This window comes from Aythya fuligula, chromosome 18 (genome assembly GCF_009819795.1).
Source record: "Aythya fuligula isolate bAytFul2 chromosome 18, bAytFul2.pri, whole genome shotgun sequence".
Lineage (NCBI taxonomy): Eukaryota > Metazoa > Chordata > Aves > Anseriformes > Anatidae > Aythya > Aythya fuligula.
The window spans coordinates 4,204,421-4,224,579 of record NC_045576.1 but is presented as its reverse complement, the minus strand read 5'-3'; the positions used below and the strand labels follow the sequence as shown (position 1 = coordinate 4,224,579).

At 60.3% G+C, this 20,159-nt stretch overlaps 1 protein-coding gene across 1 annotated transcript; it reads left to right on the top strand.

Annotated features, from left to right (window-relative positions):
• The first annotated feature begins 3,350 nt into the window (after positions 1–3,350).
• UNC13D (unc-13 homolog D) lies at positions 3,351–19,534 on the top strand. Its single transcript, XM_032199664.1, has 32 exons — positions 3,351–3,456; positions 8,423–8,455; positions 8,693–8,800; positions 9,095–9,154; positions 9,398–9,464; positions 9,549–9,726; positions 10,089–10,133; positions 10,558–10,626; positions 10,841–10,910; positions 11,183–11,287; positions 11,577–11,669; positions 11,851–11,954; positions 12,071–12,188; positions 12,779–12,903; positions 13,210–13,300; positions 13,583–13,639; positions 14,077–14,174; positions 14,408–14,459; positions 14,635–14,765; positions 15,078–15,198; positions 15,441–15,584; positions 15,768–15,866; positions 16,222–16,428; positions 16,681–16,749; positions 16,875–16,954; positions 17,141–17,246; positions 17,323–17,394; positions 17,521–17,604; positions 17,826–17,946; positions 18,387–18,510; positions 18,776–18,981; positions 19,064–19,534. The coding sequence occupies exons 2-32, from the start codon at positions 8,423–8,425 to the stop codon at positions 19,168–19,170; spliced, it is 3,144 nt and encodes a 1,047-aa protein (XP_032055555.1). The 5' UTR covers positions 3,351–3,456; the 3' UTR covers positions 19,171–19,534.
• The last annotated feature ends 625 nt before the right edge of the window (positions 19,535–20,159 follow it).

Here is a 20,159-nt window from a genome sequence, read left to right as displayed (position 1 = left end):
TTTGCTGCCTTAAAAAATAAATAAATGGGTGGGTGGGTCAGGCTAGAAGAAATAAAGTATTTGTCTCGTTAATGTGACATTAGTGAGCTAAGTCAGTGGCTTGTCAGTGAATGCTAGACCTCAGCATAGTCTGTGGGGAGGAGAGAAGGAGCAAGTCAAAAATGAGATTGATCGTGGTTTTCTTGGTACATTTGGAGCAAGATGGTGAGGATTGAAGCAAGTTTTGGTGATGCTGAAGCTGTGGGGGCCAAAAGGCCAGGCTAGTCACGCAGTACAGCTCGTGCTGGTGTTAAGTTGAGCAACGCTGCACGATTTAGGAGGGCGCAGGTTTTGGACAGCTAGATGCTGGTGAGAATCTGTGCCTTGCTCATAAAAACCTGAAAACCCAGATTTGTCTTGGGTAATCAGCACTTGCTGGTAGCTCCCTGATGGGAAGAGTGAGCAGTGCTCGGCTTTGTAAAGGGCTTAGAGGGGGTTCAAGGATCACTTGGTCCCGCTGCCCATGTACAGGGCCAGATTTTAAGTACTAAAGTAGAAAAGTTGTACTGAAAGTTGTCTTCTGCTCTGGAAGTGGAGATGGGAGTAGGGCAGGAGGAAGTGTACATGAGGATGTCTCCAGATCTAATCTGTGCTTGAGTGATTCATCAGTTATGTGGCAGAAACACTGGCCTATGAAAGCTAAATCCAAGCCATTAAATCCTAACGTTTGGCTGGTACTATGCCCTTGAACAGACAGGCAGGGCAGAGGGAACAGTTAGTGTTAGTAAATCTTTTGGCATAGGCAGTACGTATACAATTGTCTTCTGGATGTGATGTTGGCTTCTTTGAGAAGTCGCTCACGTGCCCTTTGGGCCTGCTTCCCCTCCCCGAGTATGGGGCTATTTCCCTCCTTCGCTGTGGTGTGGTGAAACTGGGTATTTCTAAAGTGCCTGGAGATCTTGTGCAAAGCTCTGTTACTGCAGGAACTGCAGGTGCTGGTTGCAGATGTCCTGCTGCAGGATCTGAAAGCCTTGCTGAAACCCCTGGGGGCTGGTGAAGGGCTTTGCCCTGGACGGATGGGGCTTGCACCTGCTTGCTCAGGAAGGCCTCCAGCCAAAGGAGAGAGCAGGCCCTCCTCAGCTGGTTATCATTATTTTTCATGATTTCCCTTCTAGCTGGGGAAACGGACAGCAGCTAGGCCAGCTTTGCCCGTGCCTGCCACGTGTCCCTTTGGGGACTGCCGCGATTGCCCACCATTTCCCATCAGCAGACGGTCAAACTGCAGTTCAGCCGTGCGAGGATGTCCTGATTTATGATTTTGCAGCGCCGTCCGCCTCCGTGAGCACAGCTGAAGGAGGCGTGGGGTGAACTTGGGACCGAGCTGGTCCTGGAGCAGCCGCTGCCAGGAGCGCAGCCAGCCCTTGCTGGTGAGCTGCTGGGGGGGCTCCTGTGGTACCCCTGCGGGCACCCCCGGGGCAGCAGCTGGCAATGGCTCGTGTCAGCTGTAAATAACACCCAGCTGGGCACAGAAGTCAGGTTCTGCTAACACAAGCCACAATAAAAGAGGTGCTTTCAAGCCTTACGAGCAAACCTGAGTGACAAATGTGGGGTTTTGCGGGTTGGCTTGAAATGCCAGGACAAAGCGAGGCGGGGACCTTCATTTTAGGCAAGGGTTTTTCTCCGCAGTCACACTTGCCTTTATTACTCACCCGTCTGCTCCCCGGGGTGAGTCAGCTCAGAGAGCTGCCTGCCATCATGGGACCCAACTGGAAACCGGTATTTCAGCACCCTCCTTGCTCAAGGGCCGCCGGGGAGAGGCCACAGGGGGCCGGGAAGGAGCCACAAAACTGTGAGAGCCTGGACTGCTGCATACACGTGGACTGGGAAAACCTCTGCTGCATCCTCCTGGCTGCTGTTGGGTGACGGATTTCTGACACAGGTGGGTACCGGAGCAAAAGGTACGGGTTCGGACCACGCTTCTTGGAGCTGGGCTGGGAGCTCAGCAAATCCTGTCCATCGACATTTTTCCTTGCCCTTGCTGGAGCCTCGTCTCTCCTGCCTGGCTCTGTACTTTGCTCTGCAAGGGCTGGGTCCTGCCTGGGAAGCGGTCGCTCTCCCCGTGGCACGCAGCAGCTGCCATAAAGCTGGGTGTTTTGGCTCGTCTGCTCGGGATCTGCAGGCAAGGGGGTCAGCCCTGCGATCCCTGCCTTTTGTCCCACATTTTGTCTGTGGGGGCTCAGGGCAGCTTTGTCAGAGGAGCTTTAGCATGCGTTGGAGGGCTCTGAGCAGTGAGGCTGGTCGCTGATGCTGCATGCATGCTCCAGGCCAGGCATGAATGCGCTCAATGCGCTCTGTGCTGGCGTGCCTGGACCCTGGTGTCAGCCCCAAATTCTCACAAGCATCCCCCCGAGGCTCGAGTATGCATCGCTCCTGCTGCTCTGAGCCCAGTGCTGTGAGCTGGCAGGCTGAGTGGCCTTGAAATCTCTGTCCCCCATTTGCTGGCCCTGCAGAGAGCAGCCGCTGCCCTGGGCTCGCTGCCACGGTGCGGAGAGGAGAAATCCAGGGGCTGAAACTGATCTGAGCGCGCTGGCAGAGCCAAGGTGCGGGGCTGCAGCACTCCCTGCTCCCTCTGCAGCAGGCAGAAGACGGTGTCATAGCTGTGTTTGCTCCGGAGGGGCTGGGGATGGTGACATCTGGTCAGTGCCCAGCAGCACAGAGCCCCCCTGGGCTGGGGGCCAGCTGCTTTGTGGAACCGGAGTCATCCTCACCTGCACCTGTGGTGCAGCAGGCACCTCATGCTCCAAACCCTCCTGTCCTGCTCCAAACCCTCCTGTCCTGCTCCAGGGAAATGCAGATTTCGCAGCTGCACTGCCCCAAGGGGGTGGTTGGAAGTCCCCAAGGCACTTCCCAGAAGGTTTGCCTTTTTTTTTTTTTTTTTTTTTTTTTTTTTTTTTTTTTCCAGGGGTTTGCCTTGACATCCCTCTGAAATGGGATTCCCCCCAACCATCCACCACTGTTTTTTCCTAGGGCAGCACTCCAGCTCCTCAGGAGAACCTTTGGGAAGAAAGGATGTGGGTTTAGGGGCAGAAATAACTGAAAGGCCCCACACTAGGCAAGCAGGGGGACTGGCTGACATCCATCAGGGTATGAATGAAACCACTGGTCCCAGGGCAGGCAGCGTTGGGGGGCTTGGGGTAGAAAGTCCTGGGGGAGGAGCAGGAGCCTCCCTGGTGTCATTTTGAAAGTGCCTTCCGCCACTGTGCCCTGCTCTCCTCCGCCTCGGGCTTCTGCTGTACGGCTTGCCAAACTGTAGCAGGCACAGCCTGGTTTTGCACAGTCATTGGAGCCGGTGTTTAAAAGGAGAAGTGAGGGAGGGACATGTTGAAATCAATTTTTTTGACCATTTGCCCATTTCCAGCCGAGAGCTTGAGATAAGGGTGAGGACAGGCGGCGTCTCCGGGATTATCAAGCCAAGAGGTAGGAAGATAAACTGCTATTGATGCCTGTGGAGGGTCTCCTTTTATAGCTGGTTTTCATTTAGAGGAAAGATAAACTTTAAAAAGTGCAAGGCTGCTTGCTCTATAGTGGCCTATTTTCTCTGGATACCCCAGAGCAGCAGCTACAACCCTATGCATGAACGAACCGTGGACTTGATTTATACCGGGGCAGCCTGCAGCCCCATAGGAATATAGCCCTAAAAAGTGTTTTCCTTTAGGATGAGTTGCTTTTAAAGGGAATGGAGAGGTTTGCTCTGTTTTGTGCTGATACATGGTGTGTGGGAGGGAGGGCTGTTCTGGGGAACCCAGACCTGGTCCCTTTGGAAAACCACGTCCTTTGGCAGCACGGGGGGCAATGTGGGGAGTTTTGCAAGGTCCTGCTAATTTGGGGCATGGAGTTAATTGGGATTGTCTGTAGTGAGTAGAAACCTGTGCTACTTCTGGGAGCTGCTTTTTAGGGCTTTTCTGTGGTGTTTCCAGGATGAGGAATAGTTTGAGGTGCAAATACAGTGAGCCGTGAACTCTGGTGTTTTCTGGAGCAGGTGCTTGCTGGTGAAACCTGGGGGAAAAAAAGGGCATTTGTTGTTATTGAAACACGATCCCCAAAGAGCTCTCCTTTCGCATTGCACAAAGAGGCCCCAAACCCCGTGCAATCCCTGTCCTGTGCCTGTGGGACCTGTTTTATCCCGGGCATTTCTGGTGACAATTTTTTAACCGAACCTGCCACACTGAAGCTGGATTTTGCTCTCTAAAATCTGCAAAACCACAACACAGGCTTCTGGCTGAGGACTGGCTGTCTGATGCTCAGCACCGTTTGCAGTCAACTGTATTTCTTCACCCTTAGAAGGGGAAGGCAGGTGGATGGGAGGCTCAACTAAACTTTCACCAGTTGTTCTCTGGGTGCTGGGGGAGGCACCGGGTGTTTCTTTGCCCCTTGTTGCTTTCTGCTGGCAAGGAGCAGCAGAAGGTGTGAGCAGCTCGGGGGGAGCCGGCGCGCCGTGTCTGCCTCCTGCCTTTATCTCTGTGGTTGCTCTCTGCTATGCCAGATTTTGCTTTTGCAATCAAAGCCGAGAGCAATCGTTTTGAAGAGGCACGGTGCACTTCACGTCTCCGCTTTCCTCTGACGACACCGGGCAGTGGAGCAAGGTGCTGATGGCCCAGGTCGAGGCACAGCACATGCGCCTGGCGGGGCAGAGCTCAGCACCTTGTCCCCACCACCAGCAGGGCAGGAGACGCCTTTCAACTGCTTGCCTAAGGTGAAGCAAACACTAAGCCGAAATTCCTGCAGGCTGGAAAGGTCCGAGATGAGGATGGGGGGGCTGGGAGAGCCCCGAGCACCCCTGCATTAGGGTGAGGTGGAGGCAAAGTGGTGCTGAGCCCAGCCCTGTGCCCCAGCGCTGCACAGGAGCCCTCCTGAAATGGGGGAGCAGCAGCTTCTCTCGAGGCTCAGGGGTCGAGGCCATTTGGTGGGGATGGGCTGCAGCTGCTCAGGGTCTCGCTGTCTCTGCCTAGAGCTTTGCATCCCTCTGCCCGTGGGAATTTGCAGGAGGGACAGAGCGAGCACTGGGCAAGTGCCGTGCAGCCCTGACGTCTGCTCCGTGACAGCTACGCCGAGCAGACACCTGAGCATCCCATCAACTGGCTTCTTCCATCTCCTTTCTCCATCTCCCTATCCCCCAGCTTCAAGGACCTCCTTTTGCCATCACATCCTGCAGGTTTGGGGGGCGAAGGGCAGTTGGGGTCCCTCCTAAAGCAGCTACGGGGGCGCAGTGTGCCTGTATTAAGGGAACAGCTGATTGCCATCGGGGGGCTGCCTGCCTCCCCCCTCCCGCAGCCCCAGGTTGACTCAGCGTGCCGGGGACACCCCCACACCGCCGGCGTCATCACCTCACACCACTATTACGGGGACAAACGTCTCGGCACAGTTTCCACCGTTGTGGTTTCCTGCTTGGACCCAACCGAAATCCCTGCCAGGGGACGCGGCACCTCCATCCCCAGCATTGCCACCCGCTGCCCCAGCCCGGGCTGGCCTGAAGCACCTCGTGTAAGGCCCCCAGGAGGATCTGGGGGCCAGAAATTGGAGGTGGTGGGAAGCTGCCTTCCCCCCTCCCCGTGCTGCTGCGCTGCCAGCCCCTGTCCCACCGATAGGCATCTCTGGGGAGGGCGCTGCTGGTGGGTGCTGATAGGAACCCGTCAGCATGCCTCGCAATCAGATAAAGTGTTTACAGGAACAGAAGCTGACAGTAAAACACCAGTTTCCTGCTGCTCGTTTTTCCCCCGGTGACCAGCCAGGGGAGGGGAGGAAGGCTGCGTGTCCCCTCCCGGCAGGGACAGCCCCGCAGCCGTCCCCGGGCGTGCAGTAACTGCATCAGTTCTCAGCACGGGTTTCCTCGAGGCCTTTTGGGTGCCACAGGGGGGTTCTTGCAGACCCCCTCCAGCCCCCAGATGACTTCTGCTTTCTCTAGGGTCCCCCATCCGTCCTTAAGGGGCGCGAGGGCACGCTGGGTCCCAAATACCCACACTGCAACCCAGATCCTCCACGCACGTCACCACCCTCTCCGCCACCACCACCTTCTGCCTTCAGGATTACTTTTTCCCCCCCAAAAAAAGTAAACTTTATCTCATTAACAACTACCGGCTTTGGACGTGACACCCCTCTCCCACCCCACCTGCACCCCAAGCACCCCACGGGGCTGGGGGGCGCCTGCGTGGCCCCACTCCCCTCGCAGGAGGCCCGCGCGCCGTTTCCGTTCGCTCAAATGGCCGCGGGGAGATAAGGGCTGTGGTTTCCTCCGAGCATGTGAGCGAGGGGAAGGGAGGCCCCGCTGCACAGCCTGCCTTGCCCCCGCTGAGCTTCGCCCCGGGATGGAGGCTGCTGGCGAGGCCCCCGCGGGGACCCTCCCCGGGGAGGAGGAGAGCCCCGAGGTAGGTGCCCGCTTCGCCTCCCCAGGGGCTGGGGGCTGCACCTGGGGCTCGGTGGCCCCAGAAGTGCTGGGATTGGGGGTCGGGGGGCCTGCAGGACCTCAGGGTGCAGGGTTGGGGCCGGGGGTGGACACGGGGAAGGTGCTCGGGGTGTGGGGGGGGAATTGGGGTGAGTGTGCGGCCAGGCTTGGGCTGGTGCTGACGTTGATGCTGATGCCAAGCAAGAAATGGGGGTGGGAGCTCGGGGGGGCACATCCTGCCGCAAACCTGCACGGGCACCCGAGCCCTGTGCTGGTGCAGAAGGGTCCTTCAGCAGTCTCCCAGCTCCCTCCCATCTGCAGAGCCCCCAAAAGCCCTGCTTTTCACCCAAACACCCCAAGAGACTTCCTCCACGGCAGCCGGGCAGGCTGCATCCCCGCAGATGTCCCCAGGAAATGGGACTGGGGCTCTGCCAAAGCCAAAGGAGCCTCCGGGGGGGGGTGCCTGGTGCTGCTGGGTGCCTGCAACACGATGCTGAGGAGCTGTGCTGGGGGTTGAATGCCCCCGAGGGACTCGTCCTCCCTCCATCCCTGCAGAAAAGCTGCCCCACGGCGTCGCTGCCACCGCGCACAGGCTGGGGGTGCTGGCAGCTGTGTCCGGGCCTGGATTTAAGCAACGCGTCTGGATTTCAGCTGGGGTCTTGGCACGGGGATTAGCAGCCGCGAACACGTTGCAGGGGCTTGGCTTTATCTCACAGAGTCCTGTGCTCGTGTGGGCGAGCACAAAGGAGCCACCGGGGCAGCCTGCCCTGATTTCAGTGGGGAGCTGCAAAGCCCCAACCCCACAAAGCAGCAGTAAGCCCTTTGCCCCCCTCCCATGCTGCCCTGATGCTGGTGGCAAGGCTCCAACCTTGACCAGGGGGTGTTTGGAGACCACAACCCCCAGGACAGGGCTGAAGCAGCTCCAGGGTTAAACCTGCTGCGGGTGGAGGAGCTGAACCCAGCCCAGATGGCTGGGGGATTACGGCAGCCCCAGATTTGCCATAAGCAAATGGTGACGTTCCAGTGGCTGTATTTTTTTTTCCTTTCTATTAGGAGGATCCCAAGGTCATTTCAGGACCTGGGCTGACCTGGGGGTGGGGTTCATCCCTTCCTACCAGCCCCCATCATCCCAACCCTGATGAGCCGGGTCTGTGCTTGGCACAGAAAGGACCAAGCGCATTTCAAAGATGTCCAAAAAACAAGGCTAGGATGAATTATTTTTTGGGGTGGTGGTGTGGTGCTGTCATCCCATTGTGCTCCCAAGGGTCCCAGACACCCGGAGCTGCCACGGCTGGCACATGACACCCACTGCAGTCACCCAGCCCGTGGTGGCACAGTCACCGTGGCTAGACAAGGATGGGCGCAGGGAACAAATTGCTCAGCTGTGGCTGTGGCCAAATCCAGCCCAAACACAGGCCTGGCCCAGGGAGGACCCGGCACACATGGGCACAGGCTGGGAGCTCTGGGTGTGGGGGCACTGGGAGCAGAGGCGGTTTAATTCCCCTGCCAGACCTTGCAGAGCCCTGCTTGGTGCGGGCTGGCTGGGGTGTGATGCCTGGCGCAGGGGGCAGCAGGGTCAGGACGTGCCCCATTGCCTGGCTTGGTTTTCATTCCCTTGTCTTTTGTAAAACAAATACCACTGCTGGTCATCTGGCGAGTGGGACACGGGGTCTTCACGCCAGCAGAGAGCAGTTCAGCATCACGTTTCTTTTCCTGCCTGACAGCCCCCTGCCTTCTGCTGGCTCCTTGCCCACGGCTGCCCTGGGCAGCTCAGCTGCCATTTCTTGCCACCCCTCAACCTGTAGGGCTTGGGGAAACCCCAGTGCCCCCATTGATGGGCGATGGGGATCTGGTTTCGGGCTTCATGCTGCACCTTGGCCATGGGGCTAAATGGCACCTTGGGGACAAGCCCACCCCGTCCCCAGTTCCCTGCAGTTTCCTCCTAAACCCTCTCCGTGTCTCCAGCCCTGACGGGAAACCTCTCTGATTCTCTCCTTTCTCCAGATGGACCTGTCCCACCGCTTCTCCAAGCAGGAGGTACGAGTGTGGCCCTGGCGTGGGCTCCCTTGGGGACATCGGAGGGGGCCACCGAGGTGCAGGGGGGGATGCAGAGCCTCCCCAAGGACATCGCCTTTGGGTGCCGGAGCGAGCGCACCCAGCTGCTGGCACCCCATGGATGTGCTGGGGAGGAGGGCGAGCGGGGTGCTGGGTTGGGGTGGGGGGGACACATGGGGTGCCCGGGGTGGTGGCGAGGGGTCAGTGCTGTCCCCACAGCTGGCCCTACTGTACGAGGAGGTGCTCTACACCATCCGGCACCGCATGGGCAAGCCCGAGCCCCACCACGTGGCGGACGCCCAGGAGCTCTACGCCTACGTGCAGAAGGTGGGTGCAGCCCGCTGGGACCCCCAGTCCCATCCTGTCCCCCCCGTGCTGTGCAGTCGCCCCTAAAGGACACCCCTAAAGGCACGGCAGCGGCATCCAGCCATGGGGCTGGGAGCAGGGCTTTGTCTTGGGCTTGGGGCGCTCAGCCCGAGGCTCTCCCAAATTTCAGCCGTTCCCCAGCCCTCCCGCTGCTCCTCACCTCCTGGCTGCCGGGGCACAGCGGGAAGTCCCTGGCTGCTGTCCAGCCCCCAGGAACAGGGCCACATCCGTCAGCGGCCCTAATATTTATAACAGGCTTTCGGCATGGACGCGGAGGAGCACAGGGCCAACATGCAGCGGGTCAAGGAGCTGGAGGTAGGGAGAAGGATGGGATCCCGGCTCGGGGTCGGTGCCTGGTCCCCCTATTCGGGTTTGGGGTGCTCTGTGGGCATTTCTTGTGACAAGGGGAAGGTGGTGGCAGGGTCCTGCTCGAGCCCTGAACTTCCTCACGGGGTTGGGTCCCCAGGACCCTCCTTCACCCCCTGGTGCGCACCCAGGCCGGAGCAGATCTTTGTGGCTGCTTTTCCCCTAGGTTGAGCAATCTTTGCTTTCTTTCAGAGCCCAATTTTTTGCCTGAAAGCAACCGTGAAGGAAGCCAAGGGGATTTTGGGGAAAGACGTCAGCGGTAAGTGGAGCTGGGAGGGGGTGGCTTAGCCCAAAAGGGGGCGGCTGCTGCTCGCACGGGGCTTGCACTGCCGGGCCCTTGCAGGCTTCAGCGACCCGTACTGCCTGCTGGGCATCGAGGCCAAGAGCCAGGAGCCGGCCCACCCCGACAGCAAGAAGCGGCTGAAGGCAGTGGTCAAGGACCTCATCCCCGAAGACCAGATCCATCGCACACAAGTCATAAGCCAGACGCTCAACCCGGTGTGGGACGAGACGTTTATCCTGTAATCTGCCACCCCTCCATCCCATCGCTTCACGGGGGCTGCGGGGTGGCGGCTGGTTAACCTGCCTTGGGGGGGGGATTTGGGGGCTCTGTGGGGTGATGCCTGTGGGGTCTTGCTGTGCTTCTGGTCTGACCCGGCCAGCAGGTGCAGGGAGTTTGGTGGGGTTGGCCAAAATCAGTCTCTTAGGGCACTGATTTCCCAGGCTGCATGGTGTGTGAGTGTGTGTGTGTGGAGTTCTCCATCATCTCCATCTCCATCTCCACCTCCATCTCCATCTCATCTCCCTCGTGGCCGTTGTCCTGCCCCCTTGCTGCTGGTCCCGTGGTGCTGCTGGCGTGACGCCTTCTGCTTGTGCCTTGCAGGGAGTTCGAGGACATGGAAACGGCCAGCTTCCACCTGGACATGTGGTGAGCCCAGCCAGGCAGAGTCCTGCTCCTGGCACTGGAGGCTGGGAGGGTCACTGGGTTGGTCCTGGGATCTGCACCCTTTGCAAAGCCCCAAAAACTGCTGGGGCCCCGTTTCTGCCTTGTTTTCAGCTGCAAGCAGTCACTGACAGTGCTGCACAGGGCAGGGAGCCCAGGCTGGCTTTGCACAGCCCAGACTCATTGCCCAAGGCAAAAAGCAGCTGAGGACCGAGCCTTGATTTAATTTATGGCAACAAGCCACGTGCTTGTGGATCTGGGGCATCTGGGGCAGACAGCTGCTTTTTGGGGGTGTCCTCAGCCCCCAACACCCTCACCCCCACCTCCACCGTCACTGCGGTGCCCTGAAACGCGCTGCACTCGTTTGATTTCCCCCCTTTGCCCTCACCGTGGGCTTTGCCACCCCCAGGGACTCGGACGTGGTGGAGTCGGTGCGGCACAAGCTGGGCGAGCTGACGGACCTCCACGGCCTCAAGCGGTGGGTGCTGCCCCCCCGGCACTGCCGTGTGGGGCTGTCAGTGGCTCCTCTGCCTCCTGGGTTCAACAACTGCCCCTGGGGGAAGGGAGAGAGGGAAGGAGGGAGGGAGGGAGGGCAGCAGCTCCCTGCTGGCCCCACGTTGCCCCGCTTTGCCCACACCACGGCTGGTGCCGGCCGTGGGAACCTCTTCATGCTCCTTGTACCTGCTTTTCAGGATCTTTAAGGATGCTCGGAAAGACAAAGGGCAGGACGATTTCCTGGGGAACGTGGTCCTGCGCCTGAAGGTGAGAGACGTGACCTGGATGCGGGTGAAGCCTGGGGGGGGGCCGGGCAGGACCCCAGCCCCGTGGCAGCGTGGGCTGAGCCGGGCTCCCAGAACTACAGGGCGATGCCACATCCCCCAGCTTGGTGCTGGGCACCCTGGCCAGTCCCACATGCTTACCCAGTGGTTATATGGCTTTTTAAAAGTCAGCTGCTATAGATGTGCACTGCAGCACCTTCCTGCCCCGTTACTGCCGTGGGAACACTCCCTCACCCCTTGCCTCTGTGCACGCAGGACCTGCACTGCTGGGACGACCAGTGGTACCAGCTGGAGCCGCGGACAGAAACGTATCCCAACCGGGGCCAGTGTCACCTGCAGTTCCTGCTGACCCACAAGAGGGTAGGAGGCAGGGAGCAGGGGGTCCCCTTCCATCTCCTGGCAGGACGGGGCATCCCCAGCTGCCCGTCCCCTGGGCTCCATCTCCGTGCCCCAGGACCAGGGGTGCTGGCAGGCTTTGGAAACCCATCGCAGCCCTCCCCTGGGCTCTGTGCGTACCTGCACCCCTGGGCTGGGTTCTCTGCCTCCATGCATTTTGGGTTCTTGCTTTCCCCCATCCGACCACCTCCCTGCACGTTTGGGCAGCTGCAGGTTGCTGCCCACCCGGCTGGCATGCGTTGTCCTTTTCCAGAGGGCCACCACGAGCAGCAGGACGCAGCCCAGCTACACCGTCCATCGGCACCTCCTGCAGCAGCTGGTGTCCTACGAGATCCTGCAGCACCAGGTGCCGTGGAGAAGCAGCAGGGACGGGGTGGGGGCTTCCTTTGGTGCCCGTCACGTTGCCACAGGCTCTGCTCCGTGCCTGGTGCCTGTGGCCCCGTGAACACACGTGGCCCTGGTGCCCGTCCCCGTCCCCACTCAGCCCAGCCCGCTGCAGGGCACCTCACCCCCTGTGCTCCCAGCAGGCCGGCAGCATTGCCTGGGACGGGGAGCTGAGCCGGCACGCCAGCACCGTGCTGTACCTGCACGCCACGCAGAAGGACCTCTCTGACTTCCACCAGGTCATGGCGTGAGTACCCCCTCCTCGAGCTGGGAGAAGCCCTCGGCTTCCCCATTCTGGCCGTAGCCTTGGGGAGCCCCGCACCATTCCCTCGGGGCTCAGCCGGGCCTCTCCCTCCTCCCCAGGCAGTGGCTGGCGTACAGCAAGCTCTACCAGAGCCTGGAGTTCAACAGCAACTGCCTGCTCCACCAGATCACCAGCATCGAGTACCAGTGGGTGCAGGAGCGCCTGAGGCCAGAGCAGGTGGGACACCGAGGAGATGTGCCCTGAGCACCCACCCCGAGCCTCCTCTTGCAGCTCCCAGCCACGATTCCCTCCTCGTGCTGCAGCAAGGGCAGGGGCTTGTAGGGTGCAGGGGTGCCCTGAGACCTCAGGGATGGGCTGCAAGGCTTTCCTGGTGGGCAGCCAGCCACAGGGACCAGGACAAATTAGGGAAGCCCTTCCCTTGGGGGATTTGTTCCCCAGCTCTGCGGAGGAGCCCTCACCCTTTTGCACTGATCTCGCCCTCCTCCATCGCTGTGATCACATCAGTCCCAACACCAGCAAAAAATGGGATCTGACCCAGTTCCCACTGGCTTCTCCCAGCCTTCTTTTCCAGGGCATCCCAGCACCCTGCTGAGACTCTTAATTATTCATGCGTAGCGATGTGGTTTAATTGCAAATAAGTTAAGCTCGTGTGGTTAAGCTCAGCTCAGCCCCTCCAGGAAGAAATTCCTGGGCACACGAGAAGGTTTCTCCACCCCTGAAGAAGATCAAGAGCCACAGAACCCCTGCCAAATGGCACCGTGGTGCCACCACCAAGGACAACAGCGCGTCCCCTTCCTTCTCCCCAGAAAGCAGAGCTGGCCGAGTCCTTCCAGTCCTTGCTGACCTACGGGGTGTCCCTCATCCGGAGGTACCGCATCATCTTCCCCCTCTCTGTCGCGAGGTCCACGGAGAGGCTGCAGTCCCTGCTGCGGTGAGTGCAGCGCCGGTGTGGGCGGCGCGCGGGGTCGTAGTGCTTGGCCACCAGCATGGACAAGGCTGGAAGCTGGAGGAGAAGCCCGTGAGAGCCCTTTTTGCCCCCATTCCCTCCCCGCCCCGCCTTTCCAGGCTGCTGGACACCTAACTGCTGTGACACTTCTCCTGTCTGGCCCCTCGCCCAGGGCTCCCCGTGGGGGATGTTGTTGGGAGGAGAAGGTCTGTTTGGGTAGGGTCTCCTGGGGGAGAGGCGCTGGTTCAGAGGGGCCGGTGCTGGGTCTCACCGATGCTTCTTGCTTCGCAGGGTCCTGGTCCAGATGTGCAAGATGAAAGCTTTCCGGGAGCTGTGCACGCTCAGCCCTGACCTCCCCAAAATGGTTTCCGAGGCGCTCAAGGTAGCGGCACCCAGGGGGGGTTCTTGCCCTCCTAACCCCAGATGGGTGGCACCCTGCAGCACCCCTTCCCGTCTCCAACCCCTGCCCAATGCCCACACCTCTCCTACAAAGCCACCCGGACTGTCCTGGGGGGAAAACCACCCACATTTCTTCTGCTCGGTGGCCCAAGCCTCTGGTTCCCACCACAAGGAGCTGGGTCCTGCCCAGGGGAATGGGATGGTGGAGGGGATGGCAGAGCTGGCTCCATCCTTGGCTTCTCACACCAGGGCTCCTCTCTTGCAGTCAGGCACGACGGAGTGGTTTCACATGAAGAAGCAGCACCTCAAGCCCATGGTGAAGGCGAGTCCCCATCTCGGCCTCTCTGCCAAGGAATGAAGCAATTTCCTGGGCAGGGGTGTGAGGGAGGCTGAGGGGTGGGATGATGAGACCTGAGAGGAGGCTTTTGCAGTTTTTTGAGCTGTCAAGGTATTTGGGTCTCCAGCAGGTGCTTGTTTCACGGTGTTTTAAGCTGGAGACCCAAATGCTGCCAGCTTAAAGCCCCATGACCCATGTTACCTGCAGGCTTAAGGCCTTGGTGGGATGGGCAGGAGCAGGAGGTGGTCCCCTGCCCGGCCACGCAAGCACAGGGGGACAAAGGATGACAACTTGTTGGTGCTCCTGATGTGGTTGTAATGCTAGCCTGCTACTCCACAAGAGCAAATCATAGAAATAAATCGGTTCTGGATGTTGTCTCAATATCGCTGAGCATCCAAAACAAGCTGTTCCCTCTTTCGCAGAGCATGGAGGAGAACGGCAAAGCCTTGGCCAAACTGCTCCTGGAGGTGATAGCAGATCTCCAGCAGTGCCAGAAAACCTGGAATAAGTTCTTCATCAGGTAGGCCTTGAAGCTTGGCATCCACCTTCCCCGGGACCAAGAGCAACAAGGCACGCTGATGCTTTGTTCCTTGGTCTTCGGGCTCCACAGCACCTACGAAAGGAGAAACCCAGAGGCCCCATCTCTGCCTCGTGGAACTCTCCTCTCCTAGGGCACGGGCTGGGAGCCTTTGCTGGGCTGGGTTTGCCGGGCTGCGGCTGGCAGGCTCCTGACTCCCTGTTTCTCTCTCGCAGCACCCTGAAGCTGAATCTCTTCTCCATCGCCTACGTGGAGCTGGAGAGCCTGGTGAGCGAGCCTGGGCTGCCCTGCACTCCTGGGACTGAGGGCTGAACCAGGCTGAGATTTTGAGCCACCCTCACCCCATGCCTCCAGAAAGCCCGTACCAGAGCCAGCCCTCCTGGCTGCCCCCCAAAAACACCTCTGCCCCACAGCCGTCCCTTCTTCCCTTTATCCCTGCCAGGTTGCAGAGCATGTCCAGGAGCAGCTGCACGAGGTGGACAGCAGCATGTCCAAGCCCACGGCCGAGAGCCTCTTCCAGCTCTACCTGAACCTGCAGGAGCTCTATCGGATGAAGGACTTCCTCCCAGAGAGGTACCGAACCCAAAAGGGGAGATGCTGGGGGGTGGGGAGGATGGAGCAGTAAATCCAGAAGACTGCCAAACCCTTCCCTCTCACCTCCACCGCTAATTCCGCCCTGGCAGACCAGGCTGTTGGTGGCTGGTGTCGATGTGAGCATCACCAGGAGGGTTTCAGGCCCATTTCTGGGTGGGATTGATGGGGACCTCACCTCCAAGCAGAGGTTTTTCCTTAGCATGTGCCTCCCTGGGGCAGTTTTTTTGCGTGTGACGTGGTAGCCCTGTGCCATCACAGTGCACTGGGAGAAGCTGGTGTCTTCATCCACAGGGACGGGCCTTTGGCCCTGAGCGATTTCCACCAGTGGTTCAAGGAAGCCGTGCCCCAGTGGCTGCAGAAAGCCTACACCATCGCGCTGGAGAGGGCGCAGAGAGCCGTGCAGATGGACCAGGTAACCCGGGGGGGAGAACAACTCCCTGCAGCCCCCGGGGACTCACCAAATCCCTCACACAATCCCACCGAGGTCTTTTCCCCTCCTCTTACTTACCCCTCCTCGGTCCTCACCCCTCAGATGGGGTATAGGAAGGAGCTGATGAGGAGCCAGAAAGCCCTAAAACATAGGAGCAGCTTTCCTGTCTGGGACGGCTCCTTCCCATACAAGCTAAGTTGTGTTTGCTGTCTCTGCCCCGCCAGTTGACGCCCTTTGGGGAGCACAACAAGCACAGCACCTCCACCGTCGACCTGTCCACCTGCTATGCCCAGATCGTGAAGACCTGGCAGCAGCTCAATTGGCCGGACCCCGAGGAAGCCTTCATGATCATGGTGAAGCTCGTGGAGGTTCGTACACCCGGGCCTGGATGGCAGAAGCTGACCCGACAGGCACCAGCAGCAGTTTTCTCTTCCGCTCTTGGAGCTGGGTGCTGATGGATAGGGCCAGTGTCCCATGCCAGCGTGGTGAGGGACCCCAGCCCTGTGGTGCTCTCCCATTTTGGTCTCGTTTGCTCCTTCTCCACCCTGCAGGACATGTGCAAAATCGCCCTGATGTACTGCCGGCTCATCAAGGCCAGGGCTGAGGCTCTGTCGCTGAGCGAGCAGAACGAGGGTGAAGCGGCCAACAGGGTTGGTATCGGGGCAGGACCCACAGCTCGGGAGGGGGTGGCAGCCTGGGGCTGGGTTTTTATGGGGATCTGCTGGCCCCCATAGCTGTAATCTTGGAAAATTGGGAGGGAAATGGTGTGGGCAGGGGAAACGGGATGGGATGGGATGGGATGGGGTGGGATGGGATGGGATGGGATGGGATGGGACAGAGGGGATAGGATAGACGGGATGGGATGGGATGGGATGGGATGGGATGGGATGGGATGGGATGGGATGGAGGGGATGGGGTAGGGTGGAATAAGGTGAGAATGGGGATGAGGGTGAGTGAGGGTGGGGTTGGGCAGTGGGGTGCCCTGAAGCAGACCCTCCTCCCCAGCTCTGCATCGTGGTGAACAACATCAAGCAGCTGCGGCTGCTCATCCTGAAGCTGCCATCGCAGCTGGACTGGGCCCAGCTGGAGCGGCGCACGGGGGCCGTCATCGACCCGCAGCAGATCCAGCACACCCTGCACCACCAGCTCGACAGCACCGTGTCCTGCCTGGACCACGAGGTCCAGGACGTGGTGCAAGCCCTGGCCACCAAGGTGACTGCCTGACCCCAGCAGGGAGGTTCAACCCAAGGGGATGGCAATAAGGTGTTAAGGGGAGAAGGGGGAGGTGAAACATCCAGAACAGGGAGGCTCGTGGAGGGATGTTGGTGTGGGATGGGGGAGCAGGATGTGTGCTGGAAGCTGCTGTGGGGCTTCTTGGGGAAAAAAGCCCCAAATGTCCACGAGACCCAGAAAAGGGGATGCTGGTGCAAAGCCCCAGTGCCTCCATGTTTTTCTCCCTGGCAGCTGGAAGCGGGCATCGCCAGACACATCCAGGAGCTCTCAGCCTCCAACGACACCCGGGAGCCTGAGGATGTAAGCTTCTGGCCCGGCCCCTCCTGCTGTGGGATGGAGCCCTCCAGACCCCCCCCCTCTCCCAGCCGTACCCTGCTGGATGCGCCCCCCGCACCCTCCCCAATGCCCCTCTCCTCTCGCTGCAGTCCATCATCCCCCTCATGAAGTTCCTGGAGTCGGAGCTGCAGTATCTCAACGAGCATCTGGTCCAGGAGAACTTCAAAAGGTGACCGGGGCCGTGCCAGGGTGGAGGCCAGCAGCATTCCCCTGGCAGGAACATCCCCCACGGGGCTCGGGGTCACCCCACCTTGGGGCTGGGGGCTTTGCCTAGTGGGGTGAGCCAGTTCCCTGCATCAGCTCTGGATATACCCCAGGTCCCCCTGCTCACAGCCCCTCTCCCTCGCCCTCGCAGCCTCCTTGCTCTCCTCTGGCATCACACCTTGGCCGTGCTGACTGCAGCTGCGGGGCCGCAGACGTCCTCGACCCAGCGCTACAAGAAGCTGCAATGTGCCCTGAAGGTACTGGGGACACGGGGGGTACCGGAGTCCCCTGGGTGTGTGCCTGGGGGCCAGCTAACAGCGTCCTCCTCCCCAGAGCCTGGAGCTGTGCTTCCACGCCGAGGGCTGCGGGCTGCCCCTGGAGACCCTGCACAGCGCAGCCTTCGTGGTATGGGTGCTGGGGAGTGGGGGGGAGTGGGATTTTCTGAGGGTGTGAGAGCCGGGGGGGGGGGCAGCATCCCCAGGCTGCAGACGTGTCCTGGTGCCTGACCGCCCCCTTTCATCCTCCCCGCAGTCTCTGGAGAGCCACCTGGCCCTCTGCTCCAGCACCAGCCGCAAGCTGATCCAGAAATACTTCAGCAACAGGATCCAGGAGCAGGTGGGAGTCAGGATGCGGCGCCCAGCCCCTTCCCGAGCCCCCCTCCTTGCTGATGGACAGCACCAGAGCAGCGTTTCCCCACCATGGGCTCCCCCAATCCTGGGGCTTTGGGAGTGGGTTTGCCCCGGCGCTGGGGTTTAGTGCATCCCCGAGGATGTCCCTCGACCCCCCAGTACCCCATAACGCGTGCTCGGCTCCTGATATGATGCTGCACCTTGCAGCTGGATGCCAGCTCGGAGAAGTACGGGGCCGTGACCATCAAGGCTCTGTACCGGCCCTCGGAGCAGAAACTGCGCGTGGAGGTGCTCAACGCCGTCAACCTCATCCCGCTGGACTCCAACGGTGAGCGTGTGGGCTGGGGCGACCCTCTGCCCCGTCTGTGGGCCCTGATATGACCCAGGGCTCCATCTTGGTTTGCTTTTGCACCCCATGAGGTGGATTGAGGAGGAAGGGGGTTATTCTGTGGGTCTGGGGGTGCTGGAAGCAGAAGCCAGCAGCCAGGGCTGGCAGCGTTTTGCCTCTATGTAAAGCACACCTCACACACACAAAAAAACTGCTTGGGGGGATACGGGACAGTCCCTTGGGTTGGCTGTCATTTGGGGAAGTCTCCAGGAGAGGTCACCCCTATTTTGAGCCTCCCAATGGCTCCTTCATGCATGGCCCAGTAGGGGATGCTCCAGCTGCCTCCCAGGACCATGGGCTGGGCTGGCTGCTCTGGATGATGCCCTGAACCCCCCCCCAGCTACCCCAGCAGGAGGGGGCTGATGTCTGCACCCCACCAGGCTCCAGTGACCCCTTCGTCCAGCTCACCCTGGAGCCCCGGCACGAGTTCCCCGAGGTGGTGGCCCGGACCACCCAGTGCAAGAGGAACGAGCTGCACCCGCTCTTCGACGAAGCCTTCGACTTGTATGTAGGGTTTGGTGCCCACCAGCCCCCACATCCCCATCCCAGCAGCCCTGCCCCATGGAACTGGGTCCTGTGGTGGGATTTCACCTCCTGCCCCCCTCGGGAGAGCCTGGGGGGGCTCCCACAGGGAGGGTGAGCGCAGTGGGGAGGGTCGGCTTCCCACCGAGCATCACCCCGCAGAATCCCATTCAGTGTCTTAAAAGGGAATTTTGGGTCCAAGGGGATGGGGTGAGACGGCCCCACGTGTCCCACCACCTCCCCCCAGCTTGATCCCCCCTGAGAAATGCCGTCAGGAGGGGGCCTGCCTGCTGCTGACCGTCTTCGACTACGACACGTTGGGGGCCAACGACCTGGAGGGAGAAGCTTTCTTCTCACTCCGCCACGTGCCCGGGCTGGATGCCGACGAGGACCAGGCAGACATGGGATGGGTGCCCCAGACCCGTCTCTCGCTCACCCACCCCAAACCCAGCGGTATGGGGCACCACAGCCCGCCCCGGCCCTGCTGAGTCCCCGCAGGCCTCTCCCCTCATGTCTGTCCCCTCCTGTGCCGCAGGGGACGAGATCCTCCGGCTGCTGGAGTCCAGGAAGGGGGACAAGGAGGCCCAGGCCTTCGTCAAGCTCCGCAAGCAACGAGCCAAGCAGTCCAAGGAGACGGCGTGAGGGAGGCAGAGGTCCCAAAATGAGGGGGTCCAGAAGGAGACCTCAGGAGTTTTGACAGTGCCGGAGCCACCTGCGGGGGCTGTGGGGACCGCAGTGGGGTCCCTGAGCCGCCACCAGCTCCCAGCACCCGGCTCACCCCAAGCAGTGCCCCCCATGGGGCTCAGGAGGGTGGGCACACAGTGGTTTTTTTTTTTGGGGGGGGGTCTCCTTTGCAGATTAGCAACACTACACGGGGCTGTGGAAGTGTGTGGCTGTCCCTGCCGTCCCCCTCAGCTTGTCACCACCGGCCGTGTCCCCAGCCCTCTGCAAAACCACGTCAGGGCAGTGGGGTTTGTTTGGGGTGGGGCGACCCATGGCCAGACCTGCCCTTTTTTTTTATTATTCTTTTTTTTTTTTTTTCTCATGGATAAGCCTTTTAAATTAAAAGCAACAAAACCGGTGTGTTGGCTGAGTGTTTGGGGTGCTGGGAGGGGGGGACACAACCACAGGCAGCGAGACAAGGCCGTATGGAGGGGGCAATAACAGCAGCGCTGCCCTGGCCGGCCCCGAGGGAGGCTTCCTCTTTGCCGTGCTGGCAGGGAACCAGGCAAAGCACTGGGTTACGGGGCCGTTACACAGCTCGGGGTTTACACCCAGGTGTAAATCCGCCTGCTCGCAAGGCTCTTGCCACCCAGCAGTGCTCACAGCTCGGCTCTGGGTGGCGGCCCAAGGCCTGACCAGACGCACGTAAAGCCCAGGTCTGGCTTCCTTGTGGCAAAACGCTTTTAGGGTGGCAGTGCGTGGTGGGTGGATGAGGAAATGAGGCCCCCCCAGCAGATGTGTGTGTCCTTGGGGGCTGCACAGGCTGAGCTGGGCCAGGCAGGGGCACGGGTTGCAGCAGCAGCACAGCACCGCCTGCTCCATGGCTGCCACAGCCCTGTGCAGCCAGCCAGGCTTTTTATTTTATTTTATTTTATTTTATTTTATTTTATTTTATTTTATTTTATTTT